The 21112-nt window shown below is 49.8% G+C and overlaps 1 protein-coding gene across 1 annotated transcript; it reads left to right on the top strand.

Moving 5' to 3' along the window:
* Window positions 1–422: 422 nt before the first annotated feature.
* Window positions 423–20736, top strand: LOC130378022 (ankyrin repeat and fibronectin type-III domain-containing protein 1-like; the record flags this gene model as incomplete). Its single annotated transcript, XM_056584962.1, has 17 exons — window positions 423–614; window positions 875–988; window positions 1223–1320; window positions 3566–3656; window positions 5576–5683; window positions 8961–9060; window positions 9973–10105; window positions 10503–10616; window positions 11084–11299; window positions 14196–14362; window positions 15354–15504; window positions 16819–16987; window positions 17846–18012; window positions 18384–18591; window positions 18967–19143; window positions 19186–19715; window positions 20419–20736. Coding segments are annotated over 17 exons (3053 nt in total), but the record flags the coding sequence as incomplete, so codon positions are not given.
* Window positions 20737–21112: the final 376 nt, after the last annotated feature.

Genomic DNA, 21112 nt, shown 5'->3' with positions numbered 1-21112 from the left:
AATACACCAGTCTGCTGCGGCACACAATGCAGTCAACGCTCTCTCTCTCTCTCTCTCTCTCTCTCTCTCTCTCTCTCTCTCCCTCTCTCTCTCTCACGCTCTCGCTCTCTCACGCTCTCTCAAGCGCCCTCTCTCTCTATTTCACACTCTCTTTCTCTCTCTCCATCTATTTAATCTCTCTTGCGTGACTTATTTACACTCACTATTTCTGTTTCTTTGTTTACTCCACATCAATCTGTCTGTCTCCCTGTGCGTCTGACTGTCTGTCTTTATATCTGTCTGTCTCTGTATCCATCCCCTTATCTCTCCATCCCTCCGTCGATGGTCAGTACCTTGTTGCCATGCCGATTGACCCCCAGGTGTTGTGCGGGGGGGGGGGGGGACCCTTCTCCAGCTGAGTCTGGCTTTGTGTCTGTCTCCAGTCGTGAGCCTGGAGGGCCGGACGCTGCACCTCACCACCCTGCTCCAGGAGGCCGACCAGCGGGTGTCAGAGCTGCAGACCCAGCAGGGGGGCGAGGGGGAGAGGGAGGGCTCGGAGCGCGAGCGCCAGCTCAAGGCCTGGGGCTGGCGGCAGCGGCTCTTCACACGCATGCGTACGGGCTTCCAGCACGCCAGTGAGTACCGCCGCTCCGCAGGGGAGAGGGGTGGGGTTGATGGAAGTGGTGGTGGTGGTGGTGGTGGTGGTGGTGGTGGTGGTGGTGGTGGTGGTGGTGGTGGTGGTGGTGGTGGTGGTGGGGGTGGTGGTGATGGTGGTGGTGATGGTGGTGGTGGTGGTGGTGGTGGTGGTGGTGGTGGTGGTGGTGGTGGTGGTGGGGATGGAGGTGATGATGGTAATGACGTGTCTGTCTCCCTCTCCCTGCCTGTTCTCCCCAAGGTCCTCCGGACCAGCCTGTGGGCGTGTCTCTCTCGGTGACCAGCAGCAGCAGCCTCCGGGTGGACTTCCAGGAGCCCTCCAGTGTCAACGCCGCCGTGGTAACCAAGTACAAAGGTCAGCCCCGCCCCCTGACCCCTGCCTCAGCCCACCTGCACCTGTACTCTCTTCTTTCTTGCCTTATTAAACAATATGTTATTGTTATAGAGTGTGTGTGTGTGTGTGTGTGTGTGTGTGTGTGTGTGTGTGTGTGTGTGTGTGTGTGTGTGTGTGTGTGTGTGTGTGTGTGTGTGTGTGTGTGTGTGTGTGTGTGTGTGTGTGTGTGTGTGTGTGTTGTCTCTGTACTTCCAGTGGGTTGGAGCATGTCTCCATGCATGAGTCCGTTGCTAGGGGAGACGCTGGTGGAGGACACCACCCAACTAAGCTGTGACATCACCAGCCTCAAAGCTGTAAGTCCAGTGACATCACATTACGTTATATTACATAACATTACCTTACATTTTATTACTTTACATTACATTATATGACATTACTTTACAGTACATTACATTAAAGCAAGTTACAATACGTTATATTACAATATTTTTCATGCAATTTCCTTACATTACTTTACATTACATTACCTTACATTATATGACTTTGCATTATATGACTTTACAGTATATTGTATATCATTACTTTACATTAAATTCCATTACATTATAGCACATTACATTATATTACTTTAAATTACTTTACATTGCCATACATTATGGCAAATGAGATTACATTATATTACGTTACTTTACATTATCTCACATTATAGCCCATTACATTGCATTATATTACATTACTTTACATTACCTTGCGTTAAAGCACGTTACATTACATCATAAAACATAACTTAAAATTACATTACATTACATTATGAACAATACATTATGCAACATTGCTTTGGATTACATTACCTTTGTACCATTATAGCACATTGCTACAATGTTCTACAATATAATACATTATTTTACAATACTTTACATTGCATTAAATTACATAACACTACATCATGTTACATTACATGATATTACATGACTCTACAAATCAAATCATGACTTTACATACGTTTGCATATCATTGCAGTACTTTACATAAACTAACTTTAAATCATATTACATTACATTACTTTACATTTGAACACATTTCATAACATAACATTACCTTATTATACATATATTTGTTTATTGTTTAATTTATATAATAACTATAAGTTCGGCAATTTAAAATCTAAATTTAAAATCTAAAATCCTATGTTGTCTTCCGATCATACATAGAAAAGTTACTAGGTCAGGTCGCACTAAAGCGTTGGAGCGGAAGGTTACGGTACACACTCACACGTAGCTCCATACATCTCCATCACATCCAGAATCACCTCTATCCTGAGTTGTACAGCACAACAGTTGTTAACCAGCCCGGACAGCCCATAATATCAGCCACGGCAGCTTGGTAGCCTGGCCCTCTGATTTATGATTGGTGTTTGCCCGTGGTCACCCAGACAGAGGGAGGCTTTGGATTGGGGAGAGAGAGAGAGGGCTTGGGGGAGACTGAGGGAGGAGAGACTGAGGGAGGGAGAAAAAGAGAGAGGGTGATATAATATTGTTAGATATTTTGGCTTTACGAAACTGGTTTTATCAAGCCAATAAAGCAATTGAAATGTAATGGAAACAGAAAGAGGCGACGAGTGAGAGAGAGACAGGACCACATAAAGAGTGTCAGCTGGTTTGATTGATATGACTGAGAGGGGAGATATTCTGATGTATGCATACACATATGCACACACACACACACACACACACACACACACACATACGCGTAAATACTATGATTTACTGACACACAGAAGCCGAACATGCTGTTTTCTGATTGTAGTCTGGAAGAAAACTAAATGGAATGTGTTTGCTATCTGAATGTAGTTTGATTGTAGCATGGCTGAAGTCTGACTGTAGTTCTGTTGTAGTTACGTTTTAGTCTGACTGTAGTGTGGTTGTAGTTAGGTTATAGTCTGTCTGTAGTGTGGTTGTAGTTAGGTTATAGTCTGACTGTAGTGTGGATGTAGTTAGGTTATAGTCTTACTGTAGTTCTGTTGTAGTTACCTTTAAGTCTGACTGTAGTGTGGTTGTAGTTAGGTTATAGTCTAACTGTATTGTAATTGTAGTAAGGTTAGAGCCTAACTGTAGTGTGGTTGGAGTTAGGTTAAAGTCTGACTGTAGTGTGGTTGTAGTTAGGTTATAGTCTGACTGTAGTTTGGTTGTAGTTAGGTTATAGTCTGACTGTAGTGTGGTTGTAGTTAGGTTAAAGTCTTTCTGTAGTGTGGTTGTAGTTAGGTTATAGTCTGACTGTAGCTTGGTTGTAGTTAGGTTATAGTCTGACTGTAGTGTGGCTAGAGTTCGAATTTTAATCTGACTGTGTGGTTGTAGTCTGACTGTAGTTTGGTTGGATTCTGACTGTAGTGTGGTTGTTATCATTAGACTGGTTGTAGTCTGACTGTAATGTCATTTGCGATCTGTAGTGTAGTTTCAGTGTGGTTTTTGTGTGTTGTGTTGTCTGGCTGTAGTGTCGTTATACTGTTACCTGTAGTCTGGTTGTAGTCTGACTCCAGTGTGGTTGTAGTCTGACTGTAGTGTGTTTGTAATGTTAACTCTCCTACTGCTTGGTTTTCAGGGCTCCTACTACTACATCCAGGTCTGGGCCTACAACATGAAAGGATGGGGCCCCCCATGCACCTCCACACCCACGTGTGCTGCCCCTTCCAGTAAGTTCATCAATATATGTGTGTGTGGTTTTGTGTGTCCCTGTGTGTCTGTTTGTGTAACAACGTCCATGCTACACAACACCTGGTTGCCTCCACTCCACCTCGGTAGCTCCTCCTAAACAAGTACGCAGGGTGGTGATGTTGGAACCGGTTTATGGCAGAGGTTGAGTACATGTGTGCTTCCATGCAGGAGATCTTCCTGAGAGTGCATTTTGACGGCTGGTTTAACCTGTTTACTGATTGGTCAAAACAGGTGTGCAGCCCCGCCCAGCGCCAGAGTCCAATCAGTCCGACTCAGGCCGGTCGGGGCTGCTTAAACAAGCCATTGCACACACACACACTCATCAGTGTGTTTGTATCTTGTCAGGCTGCTGTAACTTTCGTAACAAGGTTTTCATGACGTCATCATTGATGTCAACCGCCTCGGATTTTCCAACAGACTTATGGTGACTTTGTGCATTCTATCATTTCTCTTCGGCTTGCGGCACTGTTTGAAATGCATTGTGGGTACCCCTCCTTGTGTTTGTGAGTGTGTGTTAGTGTGTGTGTTACTGTGTTTAGGGGGGGGGGGGGGGGGGGTCATGGGACATGCGACTAGGGTGACGGGCAGCGGGGCGTAAACCGACAGAACGTGATGTGACATACAGATGACACGCCTATAGCATGATGCTGAAGTACTGCAGAGCTGCATACCAGACCTGGAAAAACACAGCACACCACTCTCTGTTATTCACACTGTTAGTGTGTGTGCATGTGTGTGTGTGTGTGTGTGTCTCTCTCTCTCTCTCCTCCTCTCTCTCTCTCTCTCTCTCTCTCTCTCTCTCTCTCTCTCTCTCTCTCTCTCCCTCTCCCTCTCCCTCTCCCTCTCCCTCTCCCTCTCTCTCTCTCTCTCTCTCTCTCTCTCTCTCTCTCTCTCTCTCTCTCTCTCTCTCTCTCTCTCTCTCTCTCTCTCTCTCTCTCTCTCTCTCTCTCTCTCCCTCTCTCTCTCTCCCATAGCTAATTTGGATGTAGTGTGTTTGTGTTTTACCACTGGTCCTATTTGCATGTGGCGCTGCTCGCTGCAGCGGGGCCAACACTGGGCCCCTTATGCGGCCGCCGGCCGTTAAAGGGCTCCCTGTGCTGCCGGGGCAGCCACCTTCAGGGGGATAGAGCGCGCCGTGTTTTGGGGGCTCTTCTCCCACCCGCCCACCCCGACAGGCCGGGAGAGGTGGGGTGAGGTTGGGGGTGGGGTTGGGGTTAGCTGGGGTGGGGGGATAACCAAGACATCCCTGTTGGCTTATCATTGACACATTGTTCAGGAGCATGCAGGGATGCTAGCTAGCGGCTATGCTAGCTAGCACTCGCCAATCCCCCCTGTGGGAGTGTAAAGAGACGTGTGTGTTTTTTGAACCCACCATTAAATACCTCATACGAATTATCGTAAAACATAACGGCCTTGAATGTACAATTTCAAATCTTGGGGCTACCAGCACAGGACCTATAGCCAGAGGTTCACAGGGATACTAGTCATCTAACTATTAAAACAAGAATTAAACATACCGCTTGTATCCACATTCCTGCTGGTTGAAAGGCACCAAAACAATGAGCTTGTTGGCTTCCATGTGTTTCTATCACGTGAACAGTTACAGCTAGGTCACCACTTGCAACTGTCAATCACCGTCAAAAGGAGTGTAGGTCCATTGGCTTAATACCTGGGTCCAGTGCCCTCATTATGGACACATTCCCTATAAATAATGGCGTTGAGCTCCTCAGAGTGTGGTCATGGCATTTGTTGTTTTATTGATAAAATTATGATTGAATGATAAAAACTATGAGTGCTTCAAAAGCGTTTAGGGTCCCTGCCTGTGCGGCCCCCTGGGTGGTCTGGGGGTGGTTCTTGTCGTTGGTTCTCAAGCCGCCCTCCTCTGGCGTGTTGGCAGGCTGGCGGGAGATGGACGGCCGCGCCCCGAGACATCAGGGCCACCAGGAGGCGCTGGACCGGCTGCTGTTCCTGACCAAGGAGGCCCACCGCCACTGCTCCTGCCACGGTACCTGCACCCCCCACCCCCCTGACCCCCCGCTGGGGTCGGGGCCACCCTCCACACGTCCTCTACCCTCCTGGTAGCTCCATGGGCTGGCAATGGAACATTGCTCTGTTAAATGAGCTGACCAGGGACTAGAACCCCTAACCCTGGCAGTGTTGGTACCTTACCCAGGCCTCGAAGCGTACCTACTGCGCTACCCTGGGAACAGAACCCCCACACTTACCTATTAGAACGCTTACAATAGAATGGAGACACTCCAACCATAAGCCATACTCTCTCTCTCTCTCTGTCTCTCTCTCTCTCTCTCTCTCTCTCTCTCTCTCTCTCTCTCTGTCTCTCTCTCTCTCTCTCTCTCTCTCTCTCTCTCTCTCTCTCTCTCTCTCTCTCTCTCTCTCTCTCTCTCTCTCTCTCTCTCTCTATCTCTCTCACTCTTTCCCCATCTCTCTCCCCCCTCTCTCTCACTTTTTCTCTCTCTCTCTCACTCTCTCTCCCCATCACTCCCTTTATCTTTCTCCCTCTCCCCCTCTCTCTCTCTCTCTCCCCTTCTCCCTCTCTCTCTCCCTCCCCCTTCGACCCCACTCTCTATATGTCAATAAGTCCTAAAGCGGGTGGTGTTTGGTGAGGCGCAGGGTATTTCGAGGCGTGCGTTACCGTGGGTGACAGCATGTCGGGGGAGGGGGTGCAGGTGTGAGACCTCTCTGTGAGGCTGGAGTCGCTAGGTGACAGACGTTGCCGAGACGACAAGCACCTCAGAGCCCGGGGGCGATGGGGTTGGGGACGGGGAGAGGCCCTGAGCCACCCTGAAAAAGAAACCCACCAACACCCAGCCACAAACCCACCCATAACACACACACACACACACAGACACACACAGACACACACCCAGCCACAAACCCACCCATAACACACACACACACACACAGAGACACACAGACACACACCCAGCCACAAACCCACCCATAACACACACACACACACACAGAGACACACAGACACACACACACACACACACACACACACACACACACACACACACACACACACACACACACACACACACACACACACATACCCTTCCATAACACACACACACATACACACACGCGCACACACACACACACACACACACACACACATACCCACCCATAACACACACACATACACACATACACACACACGACACACACAAACACACGCGCACACACACACACACACACATACACACACACATACCCACCCATAACACACACACATACAAACGCGACACACACACACACATACACAAACCCACCAATAAAACACACACTGACACACACACACACAAACACACAGTGACACACACACACAAACACACAGTCACACACACACACACGAACACACACACACGCACACACACACAAACCAACCAATAAACACACATACTCACAAACCCACCCATCATACACACACACACACAAACCCACCCATAACACACACACAGACACACAAACACACAACCCAACCTAACACTTACTCACACACCGACACTACCAACCAATCACACACAGACACACACACACACACACACACACACACACACACACACACACACACACACACACACACACACACACACACACACACACACACAGGTCAGGTCATCTCTCTTTCTCTCTAGTCACTATTGTGCAGTGTGTCTATGTGTGTGTCTAGGGGGAGGTGTGTCTGGTTGTGTGTGTGTGTCTTGGGGGGGGTTGTGTTCATAGTATAATAGCATGCATTGACTCCATGTTCTCTAGCCACCATGGGTTGTGCAGTGTGTGTGTGTGTGTGTGTGGTGTGTGTGTGTGTGTGTGTGTGTGTGTGTGTGTGTGTGTGTGTGTGTGTGTGTGTGTGTGTGTGTGTGTGCGTGTGCGTGTGTCTGTGTGAGGCTGGGTCGATGACACAGTAGCTAGTCGGTGTTGTAGTACTCTAGTCATGTTAGAGGACCTGGTCATATTAACTCAGACTGACACACACACACACACACTTGTACTTGGACATATTTAACTGCACACACATTGGTAGACATGCACTCATACACGCTCTAATGTTGTACTACAGAGTTACAACCGTGGGGCTTGTCCAAGCTGAACATACACTGAGTGTTTTCCTTATGCCTGAAATATGAGTGAGCACACTGTGGCAGACGCACACACACACACACGCACACATGCAACATTGGAAAAACACGCAACGCACGTTCATGTTCTCTCCCTCTCTACACCCTTCACTCTGTCCCAACTCGAGCACGCCCACACACACGCACACACCCAAACACACACCCCTACACACTTACACTTACATGTCACACACACACACACACCTCCACACACTGAAAGCTCTCCAAACACTATGAATGAGGTGGTGAAAGGGGTCTTGAGAGACAGACCTGTCCGTCCCAATGCTGTGATTGTTGCGGTGAGAGACTGACTGTTGCCAGGGGTGACGGTGGCCTCTGATAATAACTATAGCAGTCACATTGTTTTAAAGTCAGTAACTGACTTTAAAACAATGTGACTGACTTTAAAACAATGTGACAGACTTTAAAACAATGTGACTGCTATAGTTATTATCAGAGGAGTGGCCGCTGATGTGACAGGTTTGATTTTCAAATAAAAATGAAAATGAAATGATGAAAATGCAATACCTCTGATGCTTTTTATTTTTCCTAATAAGAACACATTATCTGAGTCCTACATATGGTAATGGTATTGAGTGGGCGGGACAGACTCCACCCATTGGATAAGAGGCTGAACATGAGCACGTATCGGGCCTCACTGTATTCCCATGGGCAACATTTACGCCAACTGAGACAGACATACCTGTTATCCACTGGGTTTGTTCCGCCCGTTCATTTGCATTTGGATGCTGTCCACTGTGAAATTGGGCACGTTTTGAAAATGCAAATGCAAATTGGATTGGATGATTGCATTTAGATTTTTTTTAGGACTTATATAATGCGTTCACATTATGAGAAATAAAAAACATTAGTGCTATTGCATTTTCATTTTCATTTTCATTTCATATTTTCATTTGGTTATTGCCCTAAAGCTGCTCCCATAGCCTCAGGATTGCTGGGAGAACTTTTCTAAACGCAAAAAGAAGAAGAATCTGCAGTACTGTAATGGGGGGTGGGGGGGGGGTCATAAAACGAATGGATCTTTGGATAAAAACAGCATCTGCCAGTGACTCATTATGAGTAAACGAGGTTACACTGACACCGAGGTGACTCCTGTTTCCTTTCCTGCCGTCCATTCAGAACAGTGCAAAGCACCGCCACACGGCAGGAAGCACTCCGTCTCCAAGAGTCTGCGGCACCTCTTCCAGCCCACCACCAAGTTCGTCCGGAACCTCAAGAGGTGAGCAGCCATCTCCCCGCTCCGCCGATACATTCTACATATTCTAGATGTTACAACTGGAAGGGTTTCATTCAAATCGTCATTCAGAGAATATAATCCATGCATTCGTTGTTCACAGTCCATCCAATGGATGGAATGTACCTGTAGAGTACACCTGTAGATATACCTGTAGAGGAACAGTACACTTGTAAGAACACCGCTACAGTACACCTGTACAGTACACTTGTAAGAACACTGCTACAGTACACTTGTAGGAACACTGCTACAGTACACCTGTACAGTAAACTTGTAGGAACACTGCTACAGTACACCTGTACAGTAAACTTGTAGGAACACTGCTACAGTACACTTGTAGGAACACTGCTACAGTACACCTGTACAGTAAACTTGTAGGAACACTGCTACAGTACACCTGTACAGTAAACTTGTAGGAACACTGCTACAGTACACCTGTACAGTAAACTTGTAGGAACACTGCTACAGTGCACCTGTACGAACACTGCTACAGTACACCTGTACAGTAAACGTGTAGGAACACTGCTACAGTACACTTGTAGGAACACTGCTACAGTACACCTGTACAGTAAACTTGTAGGAACACTGCTACAGTACACCTGTACAGTAAACTTGTAGGAACACTGCTACAGTACACCTGTACAGTAAACTTGTAGGAACACTGCTACAGTGCACCTGTACGAACACTGCTACAGTACACCTGTACAGTAAACTTGTAGGAACAATGCTACAGTACACCTGTACAGTAAACTTGTAGGAACACTGCTACAGTGCACCTGTACGAACACTGCTACAGTACACCTGTACAGTAAACTTGTAAGAACACCGCTAGAGTAAACCTGTACAGTAAACTTGTAGGAACACTGCTACAGTATACCTGTGTGTGTTGCGCTGCAGGGGACTCTACCTGACAACTATCTTCTACCGGGACGACAATGTGTTGGTTACCCCCGACGACCAGATCCCCGTGGTAGAGGTGGAGGATGCCTTCTCCTCCTCCCTCATGCAGGACTTCCTGTGGTTCACCAAGGTCAGACAGATACACTGGCACACAGACCAGCAGACTATAGGGTGACTCTTTAGTACTTTTCCCCATTATGCTAAGAATAATAACATCTATAAATGTTGGTCCAGAAGTACCCACATGGCTGTATTGAACCACCGGTACATCATATCACATGATGGACAGCCTCCTATACTATATACTCCTATACGCACACACACATGTGTGCGTGTGTGTGTGTGTGTGTGTGTGTTTGTGCGTGTGTGTGCGTGTGTGCATGTGTGTGTGTGCATGTGAGTGTGTGTGTGTGCATGTGTGTGTGCTGTCCTCCTCTAGTTTGGTCATTCAGGCACTGCATATGGCTGACAGGGATCAACATACCTATAGAGACATGTGTGTGTGACAGCGTGTGTAATCTGCTCAGGTTTCCTATCTCTGGGAGGACATCCTGTGGCTCCAGCAGTGCCTCAGTCCGTCTCAGACGTCCTGCACCCTACAGACCAGGGTGAAGATGCTACAGGCCGTGTCTCTTCTACAGGTGAACCAATAGAAACACTCTGCCAAACTTCTGCTCTCCACCAATAGAAACCTTCTTGGCGAGACCGGCCGTCGACAGTAGAAAACTGTTGCCAAAAATTGTTTTAACCAATACGAAACATCCATCAAGAACCCATTATACTACCGTCCAATAGAAATCCCCCAATGTATACGTCTGACACACGTTACACACCAAGTTACTCTCCACCAATAAACACTCAGAACAATCAAGTCCAGTAATAGAAAGCTTGTAGCCACGACTCTCTCCACCATTAGAAAATGTCGAACCTGTTAGCCAATAGGAAACACCCTTTAAGGTTAGATAAAGTATCTGTTGTTTGAAAATGTTTGTTTGACAAAAATAATAAAATATGGAACAATGTAACTCAATGTAAATCAAGAAAAAGTAAGCAGCGATAAAGCCATTATCGGGGAACTCGACCAACCACGGGCTCTCTCTTCCCCCAGGGCATGCTGGGAGTGCAGGACCTGGGCCAGGCATACTTCGAGCCCATCAAAGACAAGCAGGGCAACGCGCTGCTGGTGCTTCTGCGGGACATGAGCGCCGCCCCCGCCCTGGACGGCGTGCACTGGACCCCGCTCTGCAAGCTGCAGCTGCAGCGCAAGTCCATCTCCTCCCCCGAGGAGCCCACCGCCCTGGACACCCTGCTCATCACGCTGCACGTGAGTCCCCACCCGGTCCCCATAGGCCCCTGAGTCCCCCCCGGTCCCTATAGGCCCCTGAGTCCCCCCCGGTCCCCATAGGCCCCTGAGTCCCACCCGGTCCCCATAGGCCCCTGAGTCCCCCCCGGTCCCCATAGGCCCCCCGAGTCCCCCCCGGTCCCCATAGGCCCCCGAGTCCCCCCCGGTCCCCATAGGCCCCCGAGTCCCCCCCGGTCCCCATAGGCCCCCGAGTCCCCACCGGTCCCCATAGGCCCCCGAGTCCCCACCGGTCCCCATAGGCCCCTGAGTCCCCCCCGGTCCCCATAGGCCCCTGAGTCCCCCCCGGTCCCCATAGGCCCCTGAGTCCCCCCCGGTCCCCATAGGCCCCTGAGTCCCCACCAGCCTCTCATAGGCCCTGCCCAGGAACACATGGTCACCTTCCTATGCACTCATGAGTGATCAGGGAAAAACCAGGACACACATTCAATAACCAGACGGATGGATACTCCGAATGTATCCATCACACACTATCATTAATACTGGCTACCTACATACACTCACACACAAACACACACACACACACACACACACGGGCAATCAATAACAGACTGATCTGAACACACACACGTGTAAAGAGGCCTGCCAATGCACTGGAAATGGAACAGTAAAGTGCCTATAGACACAAAAGAAGGAGAGGTCTAGCAGCAATGCACACACAGGGGTAACCCAGTTACCTATACACACCAACCAATCATGTGCATTACAACACATACACAATCAATAGGGTGAAACCCAAAACGTGGCAGATAATTAAATAACTATCAATAACATATTACGATACTCATCTATCAGACTGGGTGAATCTATACTCTGACTTGACCTCATGAAATCCATAATCAATATCTTATATTCAATTCATGCCCCTCTCTCTCTCTCTCTCTCTCTCTCTCTCTCTCTCTCTCTCTCTCTCTCTCTCTATCTTGGGCTCTGTCGAGAGGCTGTGGCTCGCTGAGTGGGGGGTCCTGGACTCAAGCGTTCCCGGATCCTGTCCTTATCATTACCTCTCATATTCCCATCCCAGTTAGTTCTTGGCCAGCGTTGGACCAGACCTCGTTTGTTTGCGGTCCCTTCACATAACCCCCGTGTGTGGGGAGTGGGTGGCGGGGGGGGGGGAGTGGACCTGAGGAGTTCTGCTCCCATGCTGACTTTTCCAATCTGTATTCCAGTTACTTGGACCCGCATCCTGCCAAGGAACTGGTTTAATTAAGCGCAGCGCTTTGTACGAGCAGTAATACTGTTCCTTTATTCAAACACCTTCTATGGCCGCTGTTCCTTTAGGAACACCTTTATTCAGACGCATACTAGAGCCGCTGTTCCTTTAAGAACGCTTTTATTCAAACGCATACAAGCAAACGCAAATGGCCAGGCTGCGAGCACTCGTGAAAATTATAATGTGCTTCCGATTTGGGCCTAGCTGGCTGGCTGTAGCGTAGCCGTAGCATAGCCGTAGCATAGCCGTAGCGTAGCTGTAGCGTAGCCGCGCTCCAGTTAAAGCTGCGGTGATCTAGTCTGCTCAAGGTGACGCTGTATCTGGGGAAGCAGAGGCGGTTTCCATGCCAACAGAATAACTTCTTCTATATAATTGAATCCAAGTTTATTTGATCAAATTACATTTTTAATCCAATCGAATCCAGTCAAATCCAATCATTTAATTTAATATTATGCCGGCGTGCAATGACAGTAGTTGACTCTAATGGAATCTATAATGTAATGCATTGCAATTGAATGTTGTCTAACGTTACGCCGATGCTAAACGTATACGATGTGGTCTAATATGATCTGGTCCAGGGGCTGCGAGTGAAGTCGTGGAGCCGTGCAGGAGCAGCTTAGTGCAGCAGCCCCTCCTAACCGCTGCTCTCCATGCTAATCTAACGGGCTGTTTGGCTTGGCGCTGCCGGGCCCGACAAGCCCAGCAGTCCCGCTGTAAGCCCTGCCGTCTGAAAGGCCTGCCCGCAAATCAATCCCCTCCGCGGAGCCCCGGGGCCCGGCTCTCCGGGGCTGTTGTGTCTCCGGGCTGAGTCGCTTTGGTCTTGTGGTTCCAAAACAATAGAGGGGGGCCTCGCTCCCACCCAACCGCCGTTTATGGAAATATTGGTTTTGCGGCCCGAGATGAACAAATTATATGATGAAATACATTCTGCTCTGTTGACTTGTACCGTTGGCCACGCCACAGGCATGAGCAGCTCTCCGCTGTAATGGCAGCGCCCCAACGCAGGAGAGCGGGGGGGGCCGGGGGGGCCGGGGGGCGCAGGATGCCTGCACAGGCTGGGGAGTGGAGGGGGAAGGAGCAGTGGTCGCTGACTATTATCACTGTTATTATTGTAACTAGTAGAGGACGCCATCTTCATCATCATTAGCAAATCCCATAGAGAGGCCCGGGATTTGTCTGCTCTGCCAAAGTGCCGTTGGGCAAAACGATTGCAACGACCACTCATTTGGGAACTGCCAGATCTCGTGTAACCCTGTTTAAAAAAGTGTTGTTTATGCATAGTGAATAAATACATTTAAAAGGTATAAGGTTTGAAAGATAAATTAATATTCTAGTTCAATAAAATATCTAATAGATTTAGATCTTTAATAGTCTGGACAAGGAATGTGATTCACGTTGCTTTTAAGAATAGTTAGAAATGTAGTTTTGATGCCGTTTACATCACCTGTTTGTGAGCTCAGCTTGCTAGCCTAGTGAGTCGTATAGTAATAGACATGGGACAGATGTTTGCACCGTAAAGTCAGCGCCACTTTACACTACTTCTGTCTGTAGCCGGCGTGGGACGCAGACAACCAGATAGTGCTCGGAGCTGCAGGAGTCTATGGAGTCCTACCTTATTCAGACCGTGGGGTTGTGTCTTCTGCGCAGGAGAAGCTGGCGTACCACCGGCGCAGCAGGAAGCAGCTGTCTCCAGGGCTGTACCTGGGCTACCTGAAACTCTGCACCTCCATGGACCAGATCAGAGCTCTGGTGCCCCAGAAGCTCCCCAACGTGCTCTGTCACAGCAAGATCAGAGACAACGCCAATGTGTCCAGGTGGCCACAACTTCACCAGACGTTGTCATTATTCAGATACATTGACCAAACAGCGGCGATATATTAGCCCCACCCTGGAGAGGCGCATGCGGGCTCAGGGGGGCAGTCCAGAATGTTGCCCAGAAGTTGTAGCGTGAGTCGGGGCCCGATGTCCGCAGCTTATCCCCCGAAGTTGAAAATACAAATCTGTCTTTCAATACGTGAGCATTTGTGGAAACTATCACAGACTTAAAAAAATAAGCCTTCAGAGGAGAAAAAGTTGAAAAAGTCGCTCCTCTTCCAGTCGCTTCATTGTGAGCTCATTACACTAAATATTTGGCAATATTTAGCTAAATGTAAAAACTGAAGCACTGGGTCAATATTAGGGCTTAATTATTCCATGAATGGGAATGACACAAACATTTTTGTCCACATTAATAAAACAATTATCTGAACTCTCCTGAAAATGGATAATGAGTAGACTGGATCAATGAACTGATGATGCTCCTGAGATCAGAGAACAGAAACACACACTGAAAGTTATTAAAAATATTTTGGCCGTTGTGATTGGTTCTAACCTGTTTGGCCATGCATGTTTGCGTGTGTATGTGTGCGTGTTTCTGTGTGTGTGCATATGCCTGTTTGTGTGTGTGTGGTTGTGTGCGTGCGTGCGTGCGTGTGTGCGTGCGTGTGTGTGTGTGTATGTCTGTGCGTGTGCCTGTTTTTTTGTGTGTGTGTGCCTGTTTTTGTGTGTTTCTGTGGGGGGGGGGGGGGGTTGTGTGCGTGCGTGTGTGTGTGCGTATGTGTGTGTATGTCTGCGTGTGTGTGTATATGTCTGCGCGTGTGCCTGTTTTTGTGTGTGTGTTCCTGTGTCTGTGTGTGTGTGTGTGTGTGTGTGTGTGTGTGTGTGTGTGTGTGTGTGTGTGTGTGTGTGTGTGTGTGTGTGTGTGTGTGTTGTTGTGTGTGTGCGTGCGTGTGCGTGTGTGTGTGTGTGTTCGTGTGTGTGTTGCAGAGAGGAGTGGCAGTGGCTGCGGGCCCTCACCTCCCTGGAGGAGTCTCTGGAGATGGACGCCGACTCTCAGAGCGCTCCTCACCGCCTCCTGCAGGAGCTCCGCAGCGCTGCCAAGGACCTGCTGGCACACATCAACATGCCCGGCAACCAGGTCGGCCCCGCCTAGCAACCAGCACACCTAGCAACCGTTCCTCACAACATCCCAGTACAGGACAGTGTAGAGGCTAGGGGGGTTACCCCTCCCAGCCCAAAGGTTGAGGGTTTGAACCCACGGGTTAGGGCCTAAGGGGGCCCCAGGGGGCCCCAGGGGGACCCGGGGAACCAGAGCTTCTGACTCATCATTAGAGAACGATTCTCGTGTCAAAAATTGTTTTTGCTTACAGTTACATATTTTCTATCATTTCAATATCTATTTTTTAGCATTGGAGGAGGATGTATCCCCTTCGCTTCAGAGAGTGGTGTACTAAAACATTCCTACATTTCACCGTTTCACCGTTTCACCGTTTCAACTTAGTGTTTTTAAGTTAGAATATATTGGATGTGCAACAGATACTAAGGCTCTGAGTTAGCGATGCGGTGCGGGGACCACCGGTCTGAGTCTGTGTGTCTAGCGGTGTTTACCTGCCCAGGGCTGGTAACAAGCTACTTAACTAACATGGCCGCTTAGCAGAGCATCCTGTTAGCTCTTCCACAGTATAAAGCAGGCCAGCCCTGTGTGACCAGTCCAGCTCCGGGGTCGGTGTGTGGCAAATGGACTCTATCAAGTCTGATTCAAACTCGTTCTTATTCAACTGATGTGATGATAATGAATTATCGAGTGGGTCAAGCTTTGTGTCATATTTCTTTTGAGACATTCTTTGTTTTAGTTATTCCCCCGTCCAAAGGGCCCTTTGCATCCAGGGGCCCCGAATGTCCAAACACTAGATCCACGTCTGGTCTGAACTCCGCAGACTAAAGTTGAAGCATTCATGATCAAGACTCCAAAGCCCTACGTGCTCCTTAATGAGCTGGAGCCACTTGGAGAAAGGCTTCTCTGAACGAAGTTGGACGATGAGTTGGTCCGGTTACTGCTGAACTAAATGTCTTTCACAAGGGACTTCACTTCCTGTTTCCCCTTACTGGTGTATTTGAATTGCAATCTAATACTAATTAGTGCAGGGGTGGAGCCCAAACAGGAATCCATGCACCCAGGAACAATACTGTGCACACTTTCTTTTTCCGTTCCTTCCCATGATGCATCTGGATTTATAGGATTTATATTTGAGATAGAGACTGAAGGAAGATACATTGAGTTGAGATACACTGTAACTAGGACGAATATAAAATAGTAGAAGCTAGTATGAAACTGTTTTAGACATACCTTAAATATAATATATATTATTATGTGTACCTTAGTAAGTTATCATATATTATTACCTTTACCTTAGTAACCTATCATATATATTAAAGGTTGTATCTTTCCCAGGCTCAGGACTTCCGGCTCTACACGGAGGAGGTGGTGGAGCTGGGGGTGGAGGTGTCCCTCATCCTGCTGCTGCCCCCGTCCGACCAGGTGTGCACGGCCCCGGGCCAGAACAACCCCTTCTCCCCCCGTTCCGGCTTCCTCACCCTGCCCCTGCAGATCTTTGAGCTGGGTCGGTACCACGGCGCACACACAGACACGCACACACAGACACACACTCACAGACACACACTCACAGTCACAAACTGATATAGACGGATGGCTGTGACACAAAAACGCACGCACACACACTCACACACAAAAACAAACAGACATAGACACACACTCACAGACACACACACACACACGCACACACAGACACACACACGCAAAGACACACACACATAGACAGAAACCGACATAGACAGAAGACTGAGACACACATACATACGCACACAAACTCACACCCAAAAACAAACACACATAGATACACACAGGCATAGGCAGATGACTGAGACACACAAACGCACACACACACACTACTACACAAAGACACACACACACACACACAAACAAACCCCTACAACACATACACTTATGCATCCAAACACAAACCACAATCACACAAACAATGTTCCTGGTTCCAAATATGTAACATATACTGTATATGTCGTTATACATATTTTCTAAAAAGGAAATTAGTCATTTTTCAGTTCAGTGAGTCATTAAGGAGGTCAAGGCATCTTAAGAGGCCTTCAGGTTCAGGTGCAACCCAGTCCAACAAATACCAACATCCCGCTCTAGAAGGTCGGCTCAAGCTGACCAACACCGATTCCCCATGCTAACGGAAAACCTAACCCGTCGTCCGACAATAGCCAACCAGACAGGCATGGCTGGTGTTGGAGGGTCTGTGGTTGGTTAGTCAGTGTGCAAGCGCCTTAAGACTGTGGACCTGTTGGCTGGACCTCAGCCACCAGACTATGCCATCATAGACACCTCTCTCACGGTAGGGCTGAATGCTTTGGGGCTGAATCTGTTTCTCTCTCTGCAGTCCACTTCGGTGCGTACTGTCCGGCCTTCATCGGTCAGTACTGCAGGGTGTCTGCTCTGCTGGAGCTCGAGTCCCTCATGTCCCAGCAGGCCTTGCGGGAGGCCTTCTCCGAGAGCGAGCTCCATGCGGCCAAGCAGAAGCACCAGCAGGTGCAGGAACACGTACAGGTACGGGACATCGTATCAGAGTTTTGCGTTATTATAGTAACAAATGTGGTTTAACAAATGAACAGTCAATAAAAAGAATAACGTCCACTAGTGTGAAAATGAACAGACTGTGTCAACACTTATAACACTTATTGCACATGCTTGAACTTTTTGGTATGCTAAGCCTATAAGGCTTAGGACCACCAGTGGTATTGACCATGGGTCGCTATAAGGCCTGGGACCACCAGAGGGAATAGACTTTGGTCCCTCTGAGGTGGAAGGTCTGCATGGTGAGCGTGTTAGCAGCTGGAGCAACTGGAGCCGCCGTTTCCGAACGGCCAAACGGTTGCAACAAGCGATTGACAGGTAGAACATCTCTTGCGACCCGACAGCACATGGAGGAGATTTGGCGTGAGGCCAGGTGGATCATGGACGCGCTGCAGTTTGCCCGCTACAAGCAGTCGACCGGGGGCGTCTCGCTGGCCTGGGTCATCGACTTCAACAACGACGGGGTCCCAGATAAACCCGTCTCAACCTCCTCCCAACTGGACTACATGCCCTCCCCGGCCCCCTCGCCAGAACCCTGCCGCAAGCACCCAGGTGAGCTCAGGGTACCTGCAGGGTACCAGCAGAGAACCAGCAGGGTACCAGCAGGGTACCGGCAGAGAACCAGCAGGGTAGCACCTGGGTAACAGGGTGAAATACTTTGAAAGAATGTGAAGAAAATTCTGAGCAACTTCACGATTAGTGAAGTTGCATGAAGTGTATTATTCAGTTATAACTCAGTTGATCATGATGTGTACCTCATGGTTTTCTCTAAATTTCCAATGGACATGATGGACAAAATCTGATATGAAGCGTTCTACTTTTCACTCATTTGAACGTGTAAGGATTTTTTAATGTTTTATAACTGAGTTGTTAATAAGTTATTGTTACCAGTTCTTAGTTCCTAGCTCTTAGTTCATCTCGTTGCAGACTTCCACGGCCTTTCTGATGAAGAGGGCTCGTCTGAGGTCTTCCTCACCACCGACAGCGACTACGACTCCAGCCGAGCCCAAAGCCCCCGCGAGCTGGACCTGCTGCCCGCCTCGCCCCTCTCCGCGGCCCCGCCCGAGCCCCGGGGGTACCTCCGCAGTGACGGCAGCAGCTCCGGTGGTGGTGGAGGAGGAGGGGGAGGAGGAGGAGGTGGAGGAGGTGGAGGAGGAGACGCCCTGCGGATCTCCACCCCTGACGTGCTGCAGGGCTCGGAGTCGGGGCAGTGCGGCGGCGGCGGCGGTGGCGGCGGAGGCGGGGGCTGCGGCGTGGGCGGTCGCGAGGGCCGGCGGCGGGGCTGCGGCCCCGAGCTGTTTGACAGCGACTTCATCCTGCCCAGCCGCCAGATCGAGCTGCTGCGCATCACCGAGAAGCGTCAGGCATACTGTGTGCGCACCAGCAGCCTGGAGTTCCCCTCGGCCGCCCCCCCCCCGAACGCTCAACCCCACCCCCCCGCCTTATCCCCCGCCCGCTCCCCGCCGCACCGGCGCTGGGCCCGGCCCTCCTCGGTGGACCGATGCCACGGGACCGATCGCTCGCCGCGACAGCCCCCGGCCCGGACCCTATCGGAGGACAGCGGCACGGAGAGGCTTTCGGCGCTGTCCCCGGGGGACCACCGGAGGGGCTGGCCCGCCACACTCCGCGTCTACCCTCAGTACCCCAGCGGCCTCCCCAAGGACACAAGCGTAAAGGTGGGACCCACACAGCAGGACACCTCCTAGCTCCACCCTCCCTCCAGCCCTGACCTGTATCAAGACACCTAGCTCCACCCTCCCTCCAGCCCTGACCTGTATCAAGACACCTAGCTCCGCCCTCGCTCAAGCCCTGACCTGTATCAGGACACCTAGCTCCACCCTCCCTCCAGCCCTGACCTGTATCAAGACACCTAGCTCCGCCCTCCCTCCAGCCCTGACCTGTATCAAGACACCTAGCTCCGCCCTCCCTCCAGCCCTGACCTGTATCAAGACACCTAGCTCCGCCCTCCCTCCAGCCCTGACCTGTATCAAGACACCTAGCTCCGCCCTCCCTCCAGCCCTGACCTGTATCAGGACACCTAGCTCCGCCCTCCCTCCAGCCCTGACCTGTATCAAGACACCTAGCTCCGCCCTCCCTCCAGCCCTGACCTGTATCAAGACACCTAGCTCCGCCCTCCCTCCAGCCCTGACCTGTATCAGGACAACTCCTAGCACCACCGTACAACTATCCCTAAAGTCATCTTGAAGTACACCATCTTCTCCTCTATCTCACCATGCCATCTGGCTTTTTTTCGTAACATCTATTCTACTATCCTGCTTTATCTTTATTCACAGTGAGACAGTGCATCTCTTTGGCTGTAATCACCCGTTTCAATGAACCCTGATTGCTAACCGGTGTTCTGCTCTCTCCCGGGCCCAGCTCCGCGTGACCCCGTGTACCTCGGCGCGGGAGATAGTTCAGCTGGTCGTCCAGGAGATGAAGGCGGCCTCGCGTCGCATGCTGGCCGGCGGCAGCTGCGGCGGGGGCAGCGTGGACCCGAACCAGGGGGGAGGCTCTGCTCCAGAGCAGCTCCAGCTCTTTGGGCTGGTCCTGGCGGTGGAGGGCAGGGAGAAATGGCTCCAGGACGACTTCTGTCCGCTGGAACTGCAGAACCCCTGGCAGAGGGGCAAGTTGTGCGTTCGCGTCAAGGAGTACTCCCCACTGGCCCCCAAACACAGCCGGGCCACTACCGTTTGAGGACCGAAGGGGATAGAGACAAGGTTATGGGGGCTGAGAGACGTCGTTGACCCTGGGCCTTTTGTTTTGTCCAAACACAGTGAGAACACATTTTACAGAAAGTGTACATATTTTTTGAAAAGAAAGACTCACCCGGATACTTAACGGACAAGAGTAAACGGAACAAATGACAAAGTATTCTCTTCGGCTGTCGGTAACTTTCTGGAGATAAAGGAAGCAGGCTGCCCGGGAAGATTAATGGATCACTAATACGGCATCTGCTAAGATTGACACCAACACATCGGAGCCCTGAATGCTGCCAAAATGGCACGGGCTCCCCCCCCCCCCCAAATCCTCGTTCCACAACCGCCCCCAGCCCCCGGCCAACCACTACCCC

This window comes from Gadus chalcogrammus, unplaced genomic scaffold (genome assembly GCF_026213295.1).
Source record: "Gadus chalcogrammus isolate NIFS_2021 unplaced genomic scaffold, NIFS_Gcha_1.0 GACHA050, whole genome shotgun sequence".
In the NCBI taxonomy this organism is placed as follows: Eukaryota; Metazoa; Chordata; class Actinopteri; order Gadiformes; family Gadidae; genus Gadus; species Gadus chalcogrammus.
This window is presented reverse-complemented; position numbering and strand designations above follow the sequence as displayed.